Source organism: Pecten maximus, chromosome 6 (assembly GCF_902652985.1).
Source record: "Pecten maximus chromosome 6, xPecMax1.1, whole genome shotgun sequence".
NCBI classification, from domain to species: Eukaryota; Metazoa; Mollusca; class Bivalvia; order Pectinida; family Pectinidae; genus Pecten; species Pecten maximus.
The window spans coordinates 36358236-36376904 of NC_047020.1; the positions used below are offsets into that span (position 1 = coordinate 36358236).

The 18669-nt window shown below is 34.6% G+C and overlaps 1 protein-coding gene across 1 annotated transcript in view; it reads right to left on the bottom strand.

The window, feature by feature from the left end:
* Window positions 1-17932, bottom strand: part of LOC117329668 — a 77436-nt gene extending 59504 nt beyond the window's left edge. The window contains exon 1 of the mRNA XM_033887720.1: window positions 17199-17932. Coding sequence (XP_033743611.1) covers window positions 17199-17269 — 71 coding nt within the window. The 5' untranslated portion in view covers window positions 17270-17932. The remainder of the gene's footprint in view (window positions 1-17198) is intronic.
* Window positions 17933-18669: the final 737 nt, after the last annotated feature.

Sequence of the window (18669 nt, forward strand, 5' to 3'; positions counted from 1 at the left end):
AATATTTTGTAATGAGAGAAATCCCACGTCGCCTTGGTGCGAATAGAGTAAACAGTTGATATCCTATATAAGTTGCGGTTACATTGGGATAGGAATGATTAAATACGTTGCAGCCCAACCTATTTCGTCCCAGTTTGCTTTGACCCTAATTAATGAAATTTCCGTGATCGAATATGTTGTTGGTTAAGCCTTTATGAAACAACCACTGCGTAATTGATGCAAGGCAGTGGATCAACAATTTTTTTCTAATGCATAAGGCTGAAATTATTTTTCCTTTCAAGTTTCTGTTTTCTTCTTTAAATTAACATATAAAAATTTATAGGTTGCAGACTCTTTGAGTGAGTCCATTTTCCCCCTTTATTTCCTTTATAAAAGTATCGACACTAGAATTATAAATATCGGTAGTGGAATACAAAAAAAGAAAGTCCTCAGGTTGAATCCCGGTAACGGAGCCGTCTTGTGCTTCTATTGCCCTTGTTCTCATTTAAAAAACATCATATTTCCCTGATATGAATAAGATTAATCCCCGATACACCAGAAGATGATTACCCTTCCGGCAAACATGGTCTTACTCTTCTCCCTCTTTTTTTAGGTCATCTGACCCGAAGGATCAGTATGACCTATATCCATAAATGCTTCTTCGTTGGCCGTGCGCCGTCCGTAAACTTTTCAAATTTCAAACTTCTTCTCAAATTCTACCGGTTGGATTCAGCTCCTCAAACTTTTACTTTTTTTTATCCCGAGAAAGTCCTGTTCAAGTGTTGTGATTTTTTCCAGGGCGGCCAACTTGAAAATCACATTTTAAACGTCTTCTCTAGTTCCAATAGTGCCATTTAGCTGAAATCGGTAAGGAAGCTAAGGAAGAAAAGCTAACGGCCTCGTAAACACCTTTGACATTGAAGCCATGGCGGTCATTTTGCAACATGATTGCGCAATCAAGGTTTTCCAGCCATGGCAGCAATCTTGAAAAACGTATTTCAAACTTCTCCAGTTCCACCAGTGGGATTCAGCTTGAACTTGCATGAAATGATCCTGAGATGTTCCTGACAAAGTGTTATTTGTTGGGTTGGTCAGAAATCCAAGATAGCGGCAATAATCAACAGTGCCACTATACTTGCTACTTAGTATGTATACTACAATAGTACACGTATTTAGAGTCAGATGATCGTGAAGGCCCATGGGCCTCTTGTTTTCAATGGTGCCTTGGCGTCTGTTGCTGTCGTTTAATTTATTTCAAGGTTTCATCGACACGACAGTACTTCGTTATTCATAATTACCAAATAGATAAATAATTTGATAAACCAAAACATTTCCATTATAAAACAAGAAAAGGTTAAATATGAAAATATTGTATAATAGAGATAGTTCCTAATGATAGTGTTGTTGACCTACAAGTCTAATTGTAAAGATGATACATAGAGAGTTCGACACAACACGATATGATGAATAAATGTTAATTCATTTTGATATGTACGCTTCTTAATAATCCAGCCCGGTTGGCTTTTACGCTAACGAGCGACATCTGGTTTCTTTGTGGGACTACTATTAGTACGAGAGTGATTGTGGGGCCCGTACCTCTATTTGATTATTTCAATTCTTAATAATATTTTCTAATTAGGATAATGAATTCAGCTAATGGCTAATTACTCCGCACATAATTACTATCTATCCTCTGACGTGACTAGTTAACGAAGAGGCGTTGTGTGGATTTATGGGTACAGAAGGAGTAATTATCTCGAGATATATACTTAAGTTGTTTGGTTCCTCGTAGACTAAATAGTATATTACTTATTACACGATGTTAGATAAAGTTCCGACCTTCTTTATCCATAAGTGGTTGTTTATTGTATTCTAAGCATAGTTAGGATCGTCGACATTTAAGTTTCACAATTTCAAACTGATTTCAAGGAAACCATCTTTAAAAAAAAAAGAGGAAGTTTCCGTCATATAATGATAATGAACGTAAAAACTTTTTTTTTTTTTTTTTTTTTTGCAATAATGCTCAAATATACCAGATGGCAAGATATCATTTCGTTGAGTTGCATTAAGCCAACCAATCTTTGAAAGGTTTAGTCTTAAAAATTATGTTGGCTAAAAGGCACTAGTCATGTTACTTTTATACCTGAAAGTGAATACTATTCCTGCATTTGTACATTGATAGAGTAACTCACATATAATAAGTAGTGATTGTCTGTCGTCATTGTTAACGGTCTGACAGGGACAGTCTGGCGTGTACAGACAAATATCTTAATGAACGTTCGCGTACCTAATCAGGGTTAAAAGATGCACTGAGAGGGCTCATTAATGTCCTATGTTTAACGAAACAATTGTCTCATTAGTCTGTATTGTTTCCGTTGACTCCTAATTAATGATGATTGTTATTGCTGATGAAAATGTTTATCGGGACGTCACTTTGTCCTCCAATGCCTGACACAGCCGTTTGAGATCTCCCAGGTAGCTTTATCACAATTATTAATTGAACAAATCTTGCTATCCTACAAAACTAAATCATTCTTGCCATCATTTCAATTATTTGTTTTATTTCTGAGGGCATTCTAAGCGATTTCAGTAATTTGATTGCCATTTTAAAACAAACTCATTATCCCTAGTCATCCACTAACTATTCGTTTATCATATATAAATACAGATTCATTGCGCCTCCACGGTATCTAAATCCAAATTTGTTTTAACAGGAGCTTATATCTTTTACATAATAGAGCTTATTATGAGTCTTTTGTACAATCCTTTGAGATTGCAGGTGGTCATAGACACTACTGGAAGATTGTTTGCGCGATTTACAGTAACCCGCATGCAACAGTTTATCTCGTCTCGTTTGGATTACGGTACAGACAAAGCTCTTGTCTGTCGTTCATACGGCCCTTTCAAACGTTTTGGATACTTTCTGGGTTTACAAATATCTGACATCATTCACTACATCAATTTAAGGATAAAATGACTGGGACGTACACTGATATAACACCACAAAAATCGCTATCTAAATTTCATTTGCCAAAGATTGATTTGCATGTGCTTTGTAGAATACTTGATGCTATTTGATACCCTAAGTTTCTGAATTCAAGTTTATTTCATATGATCATATTAACAACGTGGTTAAAAATTACATAGTTTTATGTTACAGTGCTTTTTAAACAGTGTATTCACAATGATAAAGCTATAATTCTTTTTAAAAAATACAACGACTTTTGTCAATTCTTTGACATTCTCACGGTCATATGAAACGTGACAACCGGTTATAAAATGCGTACTTATTTAATCCTCAAATTCTTTCTTTTTTTTCTTTAATTCCTAGAAAGATGGAACGTCTGTGCAACCCAATTGCGTCAACATAAATAAATGCACATTTGAACATGACTGCTAACAGTAAAACGTGACGAACTAATTTGACACAAGTTGTAAGGAAATTATTTCAATTGACAGATAAGGACACAGGAAAGGTTTTTGTTTTCATGATGTAATATATTTTCTAGGTAATTGATATATCCTATTTAAAATATTTCGAGAAATTAAGATGGGAGTCTTTGAATTGTCCCATCCCAATGATGAATAAAATGCTGTGTGAGAAATTATACGTGTTTGGTTAATTTAGACACAAACTCACCTTTTTAACATTAAATTCCAATGAATTTCTATTAAATAAGAAACATTTTGATGGATAAAACAAATAAATAAACTGAAACGCAAAAATAAATAAATAAAAAAGTTCTTGCGAAACACATATTTGTTTTTTAATAAATAAACAAAATTTTATGTGAAACAAACAACAACGTCAGAACATGTACAAACACAAACCCGGATATGAATGCACAAGGACGTTTTGTTATCAGTTCCCAACCTGTTTACTGATCATACTATATTGCGTAATTAGGTTTCTCCTGCCTCTGTTCCTGTTTATCATTTCCAAGGCCACAAGTTAAAAAGAGATGTCGGTTAGATAGAGAAGAATATGATCGTCTGACTGATCTGGCTAAAATCGCACTTTGATCTGAAGATTAGCACAATTTGATACCTCCTTCTTTAATTGATATGTTCTGAACTGATACCACTACGAATTCACAGGAATTTTAACATGCTATGCAGGTTACGTCAAACATCTAACTAAATGTCTGATAGACCACCTTTTAGTGCAAAAACACACTACAGCTAATCTTAAAATCGTCCCTTTTTCATTTGATTTGTATACAAATTGAATGAATCTCGTTTCACATGCAATATGTGTTCACTGAAGTTCCTCTATTAATCATTTATGTTACATCACAAGATAGAAAATATGTTTACGCTAAAACATTCCAAAAAATGATAAGAATTCTCTGCACTTTAGTGTGGTATACATAATATATCAAGCGTACTTGACAATGGGTCAATGTTTAATACCCTCAAGATACATCGGTTTATCTGTTATCGGGGTCGAGCCTTAACTGAAATGAGACAGAAAATATCTTACGTATGATTAGGGCTTTGATGTTGACCGACGGCCCACACTCAAGTAGATACCAAGAGAAATGTTGATAGAGATGTGATATGTCAATTAACTTCATGATTATGTATTTTGTTGTTGCTTTCAAGTATCATCTTTCATCAGTATGTATTTATGCGCATTGCAACACAGAGGACGCTGGTGAGTTTTACATTGAATAATATTATAATATTTCGATATTTACATACACTGTATGTTTTGTCTTTCTTTGTTTTATGCGCATTGAAAACATGAACATTTTAAAGGTAAAAAGAGAAAAATTATGTATTGAATTATCAAATTGATGTTTATAATTAATAGAACACTGATAGGATATTTTTCATTACTTTAAATATATGACACATAGAACAATAGGCAATTGTTTATCTATTTGATAAAATAACCATAACAATCAATACAGTTCAATCATATTTCTTTATCAAGGCATTGAGATAAATCCTTTGTACATATATCTATACAGATGTTGAATAATTCTTACTTTATAATTTGTATTATTCTTGGGGGTTAAATTTCGCTGTTTTTGAATTAGCACGAAAATATATGCCCAGCGAATACAGTGTTCGAAAGCAAAGGTGGTCCGATGGCCAGAGGCTATAGAAAACCTGGTCAGTCTATGTAAAATTTCCATGTGTTGTCCCCAGTGGCTATGGAAAGTTTGAGTCCTGACATACATTACAATTCATGTAAACAACATTCCAATATTTTCTGACAAATTATCATATGAAATCAGAGCTTACAATATAGTTTTTTTACCCATAACAGCGTGTTATTACTGGATGATGCAAGCGTTTGCGTGACAGTTATGCTACTTTCAACAAATATGTTTACAAAATGGGTCTATTGGAAAATGACTTGGGCTATGGGATCTCAGTTTTCTGTAGAAATATTGTCTAAGGAATATTCATATATACTTTCATACACTGCCGAATAAGTGTTTACAGCAGAAAGTAATGTTTGAGGGCTAGATTGGACTGTGAATTATAACAACAATTCAGTACAGTACATGCCACGGGCAGTGTGTGTATTTCACAAATTAAATGGCCAATCCGAGAAAAAGAGAATATCATATTTAATACTTTATAAATGCGCTTCCGTGTACAGATAATACTGACGGGCTATCGTGATGTCACATTTATAACAATGGTCATTGTTTGGTATGTGTCATACTAAACCATACTGTCTTATTGGTTAATTTATCGTGAAGAGAACAAAATGTGTTATTTGTATGGCATGTGCCAGACATTTACAACCCTTGAGGAAATGACGTCACTATCACCTTAACAAAGGAATAATTTAATCTAGCTTAAAAGGCGAATTCTTCATTGCAAGCCAACTTTGAGTTCGATAAGAACATTCAACCTCAATCAAAACATGCAAAATATGTAGGGCGTTCAGATTGTCCAAGGACGTATGTTGCGAACGAAGATGTTCAAAATCGACAAACTTAAGCTTATCAGATGTTCACGTCATGTTAAGAAGCATGCCGAAATATTTGTGCCACATCATATAACGGTTGACGAGACACGGGTTCATTTTGATGAACCGTAGAGAACGCTAAATTATATCAGACGCGACATATCACATCAAAACGACCACAAACCAAAGGGAAATTTCTTTGCTTCCGTTTCTTCATGAATCAATTTTAATATAAGTTCTTATAAAAAAATATGCTGTATTCTGTCAATTCATCAAAAAACGGGGACTAACAGTACGCGCTTGTGTTAAGGCAACGCCTTAGCCGTAACGTTACTATTGCATCCAATTATTTTAAATCACAAAAAGTGCATTTATTTCCTCATGCATGTTATTATCCAGACCTAACTCCGTGTGTTTTTGCTTGTTGAATCATTTATCTGCTTAAGAGCAGGGCTCAGAAAAAAAGAAGTCTGCTTTGTATCAGTGTCGTGTGTGTAGTTCTCCACTAAACCTCTGTATCGGTACGTTACAGTCAATATGGACACTTTAAGAATACAGAAACTAGATAAAAGTATTAACAAATTGAAACAGTTAGAACAAACAATGAGCGACATTTGTTGGCAAACATCCCTGGTCCATTGTTTCAGTTATCAAACGTCCCTGGTCCATTGTTTCAGCTATCCAGTCTTACTGTAAGTCGAGCAACAACCTTTGAATTTGAAATGAAATATTTTGACACTGCGGATGTTTTTGCACATGATAAGGTTAGCCGATTCATATTTCATTGAAATTGATGTATGCATGCTTAAGCCAATTATGATCATTGCGTAACTGTTTAAACTCAATGCATACATGCAAAAGAAAAATAATGTATCACAAAAAGAAATGCTCCTGTTTGTAGAATGTTCTAACATCCAGCCTCGAAAAACAGATGGTATGCTGTTCATTTCGGTCCGTGATCCTTTCTGATACAATTCTTGTTAGTGGTATTTTAGAGATAGTTTCATGAATCTGTAATCTCTTATATCACATGTAAGTTCCACAAAGGATCTTGTTCTATTTTTTACATTTTTGGCGCAATAAGAAACCGCGGCGACCAACATGCAGCGATCTTGGATTATTTTTAATTTATGTTTTTTGTGGTATTTCTTAAAAAGTACTGAAAGGATACTTTACTAATTTGATATGTGGGTTCCTTATTGACACAACATTTTCTGGCAGCTCTGATACCACGATAGTCGACAAGAAGGCATTTTGGAATTTGGTTGGAATTTGGTATTGCTTTTCTCAGAAATCCTTAAATTACCTTGATGTCTACTTGTGCGTATTGCATTTGATGTTTAGTTAGACAAATGAGATGGCTAACAGGTTACTTTCATTGATTTTGCATTTGCAGGAAACAAGATGTCTGCCACTAGCCATCTTGGATTTTGACAACGAAGCAATACAATCGCCGTGTCGCAATTGTAGGTTTTTATCATTATTTCACCTGTTGGCTCCTCATACACTACGTAGTTCCAGGCTGTGCTTGTTTGATGTCTTGATTTGCAAGGCATATGCACAAAAACAGTTACAAAATCAACGTTGATCTCTTCAAAGAGAGTGATATTGGGAAAAAAGTAAACCAGAAAAGAACAGGCACATAGAGATAGCGAGGTCTGTATGTTCCTTTATACAGAACCGCCTGCTCTTTGATAGCCCCGCCAAGCATGTAATAACATGAGCGGAATGAGGCAATGGTTCTTTATCATTTGCGTTCTTCATCAGTGTCAACGCGTGTATTGAGTATCATTCCGTCTACTGTATAAACTACTTTAATCAATAAAATACAGTTTGGTATGTTTTCATTTTATCAAATACAAGAAGCACTAATTAACCAATAACCATATGATAAATACGTATATTGAATATTGCTAAAAACAGTAACAGTGACCTTGACCTTAACCACAAATACCTGAAATTCGAATTTGTACGAGATTCGGATACATTATCATTGTGTGTATTTCGATCTAAATCCGAAAGAAATAAATTCGTTAGAGCGCTGACAAACTTTGACATTACGTACGTACATGTACATACATACGTATACGTTTAACGGAGAGGAAACATGTTCACCGGTAGGGGACTGATAACTTGATAAGTAGGAAACAGCAAAAGTCATAGCAAAACGAATAATAGTGACCATAAGGATCCAGGTTATATCCTGCTCATCCTATCGCTGCAATATACGGATAGATTTTTCCAGGGTATATTTATCCTGTACACCGGTTGACCTAATACAGGGGAACCATGTACTTTCGCCATTATGCCAAGTGATTAAACATTTTAAGTTTATTTTGTAAGGACTGTGGGGTATATGTAAGGGACCCACTAGCTTGTTTGTTACTACTGTACATGGTGTTGGGGATATATACAATGTATGTGCATTCATGAATAAATAGTTCATTGTTTTCATTTCACTATCTGTTGTATTTTGTGGTGACGTAGATTTATAAAATCACACATGATGTCTACACCTTGATCTAATAGCTTAACTCTGTTATTTTGTGGTTTATTTTAATATAACATAGGTGTGGAATGTTTTGTCTGTGTGTCTGCTGTGTGACGTAAGAGGATGCCCCGGAAGTGGGAGACTAGTAATGATAACAGGAGCCGGATACATACACTTCCGGTTTTTATTTTCAGGAAGGTGTTTTAAGCTTACCACATTGTTAATTTAAAGTTTCACATGAATAAGAAGGAATGTAATATTGATGAAACATACAATTTTTGTTATTAATGTACCATGGCACTTTCTACAATCAAATGATTCGAGAGGGTTAATATCAAGTAAAAATAAATGATAGAAAGATGTTTTGTGTATTGGAAAGTAAACGTATACATGTGATGTTTTTTAATTCCATGACCACTTGCGAATTATACAAAAACAAAACAAAAAACAAAAAAACAACATGTCCAGATTTTAAAGTATGTAAAAGCATTATACTTCATGGAGATTTTTCTCGAAACATTCACTTGTCTTGAGAAATCGTTTTACTTGATACGGTATATACGGAAAGGATGACGAGAGTTTCCGGTGTATTTTGATACCAAACAAACGTCTTGCCATCACTCCCATCATTTTGAGAAGACGTCATGGTGCCAATCTGTTATCACTGAAACCCAAGATCCATATTATGATAGACAAACTCATTAAAAGCATAGTTAACACCGGTAAAAACCTCACGAACGCGGCGATAGTAAAGGAAAGCGAATTGTTAAACTCGATACTTAGATTCTGTAACCGCACGTAAACGGACATACACTTCATTCTGGTACTGCATGACGCCTTCTCGTGAATGGCTAAGCAGATCTTAACCGAAATCCAACTCAGGACAAATTCACTTTACACATTGATGTTTTTTTTCGTAACACACCAGAAAGAGCATGGCCTTGAAAAAGTTGGAAAGCTTATTAAGGATATCTTAAATATCTTTTTGTCCTATTATACATTTCCGTGTCTTTAATTTCATAAAATTGTAGAAAAAAAACAACATTTATCGTGTGAATATAAACTTATGCTGCGAGTGGTAACATTAAAAAAATAGGAAGAAGAACAAAAGGAATTTACGTGATGTGAATAAAGTTATCGGTATGACCTACTTCTGACTGTGACTTGTCATATTTTATCCATATATTTCATGCGTGGCAATGTAATCACACAGGCAAGCACACGTCTAGAAATAGTAAATACACATTAAAGGAAATTATAACAAACACCGAAGAAAAAAAATGTTACAGTGCGATAGTAGTGATTCTAAATTTTAATTCAAAGATGAGAACACTATCTCCTAATCTAGGTGATCTGGTTGCGCAGTGGTAACACACTCGGGTGACCGGTGTTCAAATCTCCGATCGGATGTTAATATGTACGAGTGTTATCTGCCCGATCACGTGGGTTTTTCTTTGGACTCTCCGTTTTCTCCAATATTAAGGCTCCTCGATTCTATCCGGGTCAACAGGAGTGATTAATATATGTCTATGTAATTTGTTTCGCAATTGTTATAAGATAAACAATATACTTTATCATCAGTATCCAAAGGCCGTCTACTGGCACTGGTTCGGCTTTACTGTGCCATATGGACTGGCCATTGATGTTTCCCATCCGTCTATTTTACTTGTGTGCATCAACATTGGTTACATAAAAATTGCTGGTGAAATTGATATGTTCTATATACAGAACATTGATCTATATTTACCCCAGGCTAAAACAATGTTCCGTTGTTTAAACTGCAACAGCTGTTACAACTAGCAGCGATAGGAAAAAACGTAACAATTTGCGTCCTTAAAACTGACATATACACATGAAAAAAAATTAACAAAAAAACCCACTTAAAATGGATATGAAACATATAAGTAAAATTGCTTATTTTTTGTCTTAGTTCTACAATAAAAAAAAATATCACGTATCATACTGATGTATATATCATTTTGGAAACATGAATTTTATGAGGTATCACCCAAGAACGCTGACAACAGTAATGATACCCATGGTCATGCCCTTATCATCAAAGATACCTTTGATGTTTATTTGATAGGTTACAAACATCTTGGTGATAGTGATTTATTCATAGAATGGGGTTGACCTACTTTTAAAATAACATTGGTAACAATGGGTATGGAATTTGAAGATTTGACTTTTGGAACATACGTTTATAGTTTTAGTTTGCCAATGGAGATAGCATTAAGACGTTTAATTATGTCGTTCGACCAAAGAAAGAAATTTGCGTATGAAACACCATGACCGTATGTAGAAACATATTTAGGACGGGGAAGGGTTGATTGTAAGAAGGTAGCCATGAGGGTTTCAAAAAAGTTTCATTTAGATAAAAGAGTTCGAAACATATAGCTAGTGACATCATTAACATTTATACAATCAAGACCTGTTATAAGTAATTGATAAGGTCTTTCTAACCATACTTAGTGGAGACGTATATACGTGAGGTATCCCGAAGCCCCTTGTCTGTCGTAGGGACCGAGGCCTGCCGAAGACGCTTGAAGTCTGCCGTAGACATACGAAGGCTGCCGTAGAGACACGAAGTCTGCCGTAGATACACGATCGAGGTCCATAATTAAGATGAGATTTGTCCGTAGCATATCACCCAAACAACACTGAAGTCGTTTTACCAATAGGTAAACTCCAGTTGGTTTAATTTGTGGGGAATGTAGTTAAGCCGAAATGAAGGAAATGCCTATAAACAATTATTAATCATTTTTAGTATTATGCCATTAACAACTGATACTTTAAATGAAACTTCAATGTTGGAATGTATCAGAGAGAGCATGCTAATCAAGCCACCAGTTTCCTCTTTGCCGGGAAACAGTAGATCTGCCTTTACCTGCATGCAGGCGATCCAAACCGTCTTACACTGTAGGTCTGATATAACTGCAGCGCAGACGTGAAACGGATATATAAATCTAGTATGCAGGAAAATTCTAAAGTAGCCAAGTACTTTTCAATTACTATTAGTAATGGCCATAATTAAACATGCCGTTGTGGTGTTGACCCCAATTAAACGTGCAGTGTCGGTGTCATGTCAATGGCTGTTGACAGAAATATGTTTCAATATGAAATTAGTCCTATAGTGCATGTGATCTATCTGATGAAGGAATAATAATTTATGGGTGCTAATGTCTGAATCAAGTCCGTGATTAAGATTCAAATATCAAGCCTTGCATGACAGGATATTAAGCAATGTAAATTTACTGGCAATGTTTAATAAAATATAATATGAATCTTTTGATTCGAGTATTTTTAGCATCAGGAAACATAAAAAAAACAATTTTCGACAGTCGACATGGTAGACATTCTGTTTTATCTCCTAAATCAGTCAAAGCGTTAGTATGATTATAATTTCAAAAGATTATGTCATGATGAGTTTTATATAGTAATAAACCTTAGTAAAAGTATTTTATTAAATGGTGACATTGCTGACCATGGGCTGTAACAAATATTAAGTCTATAAGGTAAGAATTTAATCTTGATTGTAACAAGCATTTTCATTGGCTTAAACGTTAATGTTATCACTCAGTTACGTAAAGAATGACATCGTTGTTTGTAACGTCGCTTTTGATTGGCTGAAACAGTGGCGTTATAATTTTGAAGAAAAACGAATCCGTCGAGAAAAGTAGATTTCCATAGAGATTGTGTGCAGTAGATAAAATCATAAGGATTTACTTGAATATAATTGCACATTTATTTGAGGTAATAATGTAAATGTTATGACATAAGATATTACATAATTTGGATTACGTTGAAAGATACCTTTTACCACGTTTATAAATTGGACAAATCGCTTTGCAGAGTTTAATTAGAGTACAATAAACATATATTAGAGAGCATTCGTCTGTGACTATACATAATTAATGTTGTCATGGTTACTATAAGTATAATAAAGTATACAACAGAAACCAATCGTCTGTGACTATACGTACATTCCAGTATATACCAGAAATCATTCGTCTGTGACTATAAGTATATTCCAGTATATATCAAAAGTCGTTTGTCTGTGACTATACCATTCGTCTGTGACTATAAGTACATTCCAGTATATACCAGAAATCATTCGTCTGTGACTATATATTTCGACTGTGACTATTAATACATTCCAGTAGATACTAGAAATCATAAGTACAGTCCAGTAAATACATAAAGTCCTTCGTCTGTGACTATAAAATTGTCCAGTATATACCAAAATCCTTCGCCTGTGACAATATCCTTCGTCTGTGACAATATCCTTCGCCTGTGACAATATCCTTCGCCTGTGACAATATCCTTCGTCTGTGACAATATTATTCGTCTGTGACTATATCATTCGACTGTGACTATTAATGCATTCCAGTAGATACCAGAAATCATAAGTACAGTCCAGTAAATACATAAAGTCCTTCGTCTGTGACTATAATATTGTCCAGTATATACCAAAATCCTTCGCCTGTGACAATATCCTTCGTCTGTTACAATATCCTTCGCCTGTGACAATATTATTCGCCTGTGACTTTATCATTCGAACCAGGAACCAGTAGACCGCGGAATGAACAAAAAAGGAAGTTAATAGCACCATAAAACACCAATGTGTAATGAATCAACAATAAAATATCATATACCCGGTATTTCCTTCCCCTAAAGGGCTCGACAGTGACACTATAGGCAAAGAGCATAGAAATGTAGGAAGGGGACTCGGGGAATTCAAAATGGGCTAAAGACATTTTAAAATACAAAAGCGGGTGCGCTGTTTATTTTGATAAAATTTCGTAAATCAGTGTTTGAATATTAGATAATTGCCTTGGTTTGCTTACTCTAAGCTTTAAACTATTCGGTGAGCTAGATTGTTCCGAAAATGTAATCCTTAATGAGATATACACAAAAAAGGATCTAATTATGGAAATGTTCCCATTAAATATTCAGTATTTGAATTTTAAAATAAGATATTATTTATATGTATATATATATATATATAATAACAAATATTGAATAACGTTGCGTTGATGAACAAACACACATATGATTATAGTTCGCATTGTATAAATTATAATGACACTGAGTGCACGCTGTGAGCCTTGAATTGTGACATTAACGATGTATCACCTAGCAAGTGTTAAAATGTCAATATTCAGTGCCGTAAATTTTATAATATCCTTCATATAATTTTAATCTTTTTTGAATTTCTAGCACATATATTGTGACATTTACCATAGTTAGCCTATAAATATAGTGAAGAGCGAGTTTTTACATAGATGTGAATGAAAGGAGACAATACTAGTCTTAAAATTAAAAACAGTCGAACGGTTCTTTGGAAGGAGATTATATCAGACAGTCGTAAATCATCCATTGAAAACTCCTGTTGAGTTCGAAATAACTGAAATTCGGAACTCAGCGAATGTTGTGTTTTACTTAACAAAAGAGAATAAAAGACGAGGGAGTAGGGTAATTCTATATCATAACTTCCAGCTCAGCCACTTTATGTCAATCACGAATATATATATTTGTATATCTGCTTCATTATCAGTCTCACTTTGGAATTAAACCTGCAAAAACTTGCACGTCATATCAATATCATTGAAAGTAAATTATATATACAATTCGTTATAGCTTCTTTAGTTAAATCTTTTTATCTAACGATAATCATCTTCTACATGTTAACAAAGAAAATATTGGATTTGAAATTCAACGTACTAAGAATATGATTCAAAGACAAAATAAAGATGTAGAAACGTCAAAAGAAGCAGTAAAGGTGCAAAATCTTATCGGAATAGCTATTGCTATATCGAATTACTTAAAATCCTACTTTAATACGTTTAGGGTACGCTTAGATTGATCTGAAGTGCCTTTGCCGCCCTCGGTGTAATGAAAATCGTTGTTTATTTCAATAGCATTGCCATCACAAACATACCTACAATGTTTATTACAGTTATATACCTTTGTTTCACTGAAGTGTTGCAGCGCTGTTTCAAACCACTTTGCAAGCATTACATAAGAGGAGATTACGTTAGCATGATTTACGCTTTGTGAGGAATTTTGCTGTTGAAACGTTAACACATAAAATGGCGCATGTCTAAGATAATTAATCAAGTCGGGAACCATGTCTGTGCGGAAAACTAATACCACAAAACTACGTTTTGAGTCTGAAGTTAATCTCCACTGGAAACGCGAAATTAAAAAGTCGCGGATTTGTTAAATTCATTAGCCGCGAATTTGATGAAATATCGTATTTTGATAGCCACAAACTATATAGCCATCTTGATATCCCATAAAGACACACCGAAAAAATATATTTGTGTATATATCATTCACAGTGTGTGCCACACTTTGCCTACCCACTTGAAATCGGTGGCAAAATCCGCTCAGTTTTATGAAAAATTATCCTAGTTTTTTGTTAAATCATAGAAGAAGATATATATGAACTTTCCTTTTTGGTTTTGTAACCCTTATGAAGTTTTAAAACACTTTAATCCAACTCTAATGTTTACTGTATGTGGGTTGGTCAAGAAGCCCTTAACATTTTAGACAGATGGTCATAAAACTGATTATTGATGAACACAATCGCAACGGAAATGATAGTTTCGTATGAGGTGATAAAATGAGCAAATTACATTGAAATTAAATATTTTAATGCATCAGGCCATATTCCATATATTTAAAAATTTACTATAATGATATAAATTATGTGGAAATTATATCATTTTAATGAACGTTTATTCATTATTACATCCAATATGTATTGAAATTTCGTTCAATGAATATCTAATAGGCTACAAACTACAAACAGGTGTCTGTTCGGTTTCCGAGTATAATTAGTCCGTTATAAAATATCTCAAGGTGTCTTAAATCAGCTGTTTTCCTCAGTTTACGCAAGTGTTAATCTAGAGCATATCATAGATGATGTAGATATTTGAAATACATATATTCGATACAATCTACATTCGAAAACAATCAGATGCAATTGCTCATAACACCTGAATCCACTTTCATATATTTTATAATGAACTCCTATCCTAACTTAATAGAACCTGGATGAACTAATTTCAGCCTGGTGCACATTACGACTACGGGATAAATAACAAGCAGAAAGTTGTCATACTTAAGACAAGGAACACAGGTTTAAAGTTAAGATTTGATACACGATTAAATGCTTGTGGAATCCCATATCATTGCATACTGCAAACATAGCTATTTTGGCGAGACCATATTTTAGCGTATCGGATAATTTTAACAGACTTTCATTTTGGTGAATATGTAAACCCACAATTATGGCGAGCCCATATTTTAGCGTATCGGGTGATTTTAACAGACTATCATGTTAGTGAATATGTAAACCCACAATTATGGCGAGCCTATATCTTAGCGTATCGGGTGATTTTAACAGACTATCATGTTAATGAATATGTAAACCCACAAAGTTTGTAACCAAAATGCCATTTAAGAAATAATAAACGAAAACATGCAATTTGCGAGTTTTAAAAAACAGGTTGATGTTTTAGCAAAAAAAGGACTGAATTAAGACTGTTGGAAAGCTGTTAACCTTTAACCTTTTCGGTATACTGTGAGAGGTTATGATTCCCGCTGACAAAAGCATGTTATAAGTAATTTATATATTCATACATACTTTTTATATGTTTAACATGGATTGATCCACAACTGGATATGTTTGTTTTATACACTGTACATTTGTACACAGTGTTGTGTAATCATGTTACAACATTAATTCTACTTAGCGTTGTTGTTAGACATTGGAACAATAAGGCCGAAGGATACGCTGTACAAGTATGTTGTATTTAAATTACACTTATATATGACGTAATCATATCCTTGATGTAATAGTGAATATATATCTTATGCTCGTTCATGAGAAATATCTTTAATATCGCAGGTATTATTAATTGGGCTTTCAATCGATTCATTAATTGATCGATTGGTGTTCACAGATGATGCACCATGCACTTGTAATAACATGTAAAGTACCATCAGATTGAAAAATTGTAACTGCATGATAGTTTGACATTTAAATCCCACTCAATCACAACTCTCTGACAGCATGTCTCGAGACACAGACGAAAGGTTATATAGATGAAAAAGGACAATCAGAGGTGTTACAAGGGGAGAGGTAGGTCGATGATCATTGACATCCCCAAAAGGAGGAAGCATGGTAAACATATGATTATCTAATGGGCAGGCAATGGCTGAATCTTAAGATAATATTGTGAGATACTTAAGGGTTATCAATATCTTCGAAAGATTCAGGAGAGACAACGAGATATTTGCTCTAAATTGTATCATCAACATGGTACTTTATTTATTTGCCTCATCAGTAATAATAACATTTTTCATGTAAACATAGGAAAATGTCAACAGACACATCAACATGCTTTATATATCATTGTCCTTTCCCTGCACTTCCAATATGTCGTTTCTTTCACTCCAATGATTTCCGATTTCGTTTCATTGTAGATAATGTACATATATGTCTTTTGTTGCTGTCACATTGCTGAAATAGATTGTGGAGGAGAGGGCTTCTGTAAGTTACCATAACGTGTGTCCAATCCTCTACGTTTAAACTAAACACATAATCAAAGACAACAGGGGAAGGGGGGGGGGGGGGGGGGGGGGGAGACGACGACGATGATGATGACTTAGTGTAAACATACCATCAGTCATTTGAAAAAACATGTCAAAATCATAAGCATGATATAATTATTATTTAAATATTGTGTAAATTTAATCATTGAAGCATGAACAAACCATAATTACCTTCGGCTGGAGGTATCAGTTGACGTCCAGCCATCTAGCAGGCGTACCTGGCTGACATCTCGTATTTCCATTTGTCAATGTATTAAAGACAGTTTATCCGATTAAGCGGAGTACACGGTCCATCCGCTAGAGTATAAAGACTCGAAACTTTGTCGCGATTAAAAAGCACCAAAACATCCAGCAACTGTGACATGTTCTTCATTTTCTTCTCATCACTGAATATCCGGAACACAAAAATTGCATACAAATCGTTTAGCTGTACAAAGGATGAAAACAGAAGATCTTATTTTAAAAATTCGCGAAGTAAAACTCTAACACCGCTCTGGTGCGCGTTTGCTGCCATAATGTGTGTCCCATGGTCTCGTACAATACTGGCATCTCCTGAGCCTACTTAGCAGACTATTGCCTAGCGCTCTCCTTTTAGTGTATCTTCGCTACGTGAGTCAGTCTCCACGGCTATTGGTGCCCTATTAACATAATATCTATATTTTTTCTTCCGTATTAACTCTCCTTTCTTCTACAGAATTGGTGCGTCTTGGATTAATGATAAACAATCAACATAAAATTGAAATCGACACTTTCATAATTTTTCTTCAAAATATTAAAATCCAAGTTAGAATAAATCGGCGTCTTTGGAAATGACAATGAAAGTGTAAACCATCATCACATTGTTGCTTCATTACCTTAAGTTTTTAAACATAAAAGCTTTATGTGTAGCCGTCATCTCTTAAAACCTCACTACAGGGTGAAAAATAGCCTGGTTTTTAAGCTCACCGACACGGAAGGGGTAAATGACGTGAATTGATGACCGTCCGGAAAACGATGCTGGTGTGTATAGAATCAGGAAAGAAAGACTATATGGTGTTATCACAACGAGGTTAAATTATGTTTACTCCACTTCTGATTAACACAAATTTAGTAGACTTTGAAAAATGATCAGACTTTATATATTACCGATATGTAAACGACTGTTATACACCCCTTACCACAACTTAATGTATATATAACATCATACTACACCACAGCACACATAGAGCCGGCCAGCGTATTCCAACTCATGATTTAGTTTGCAGGAGGTAGAAAATGTTAGTATAGACAGGTTATGGCTGCATTTATTTAATATATGTGTGAGAGCGAAAGTAGGTTTGTAATAAAGCCCTGAACAGCTTGGTTATGTTTGTAAATGTTTTGAACAAGTCTCTAAGAATATCACGTCACTGTGCCCTATGTATGCACACATTCGAAAGCTTGCATATTTAGATATACAGCGCTGCTGGACGGTTTGACCTGTTATCTGCTATTGAGAGGCGTAAGTGGGGGATTCCCCGTTGTTACTATACTTTGATAAGGGAAACAGTCTAGTTTTGTGTTTAACAAACGGTCTTACCTAACTCGGCGACAATCATATTGTTGGTTGTCGCCTAGCATGTATTCACCTTGAGATAACTAGTTCAAGGTCACCCGTCCGCGA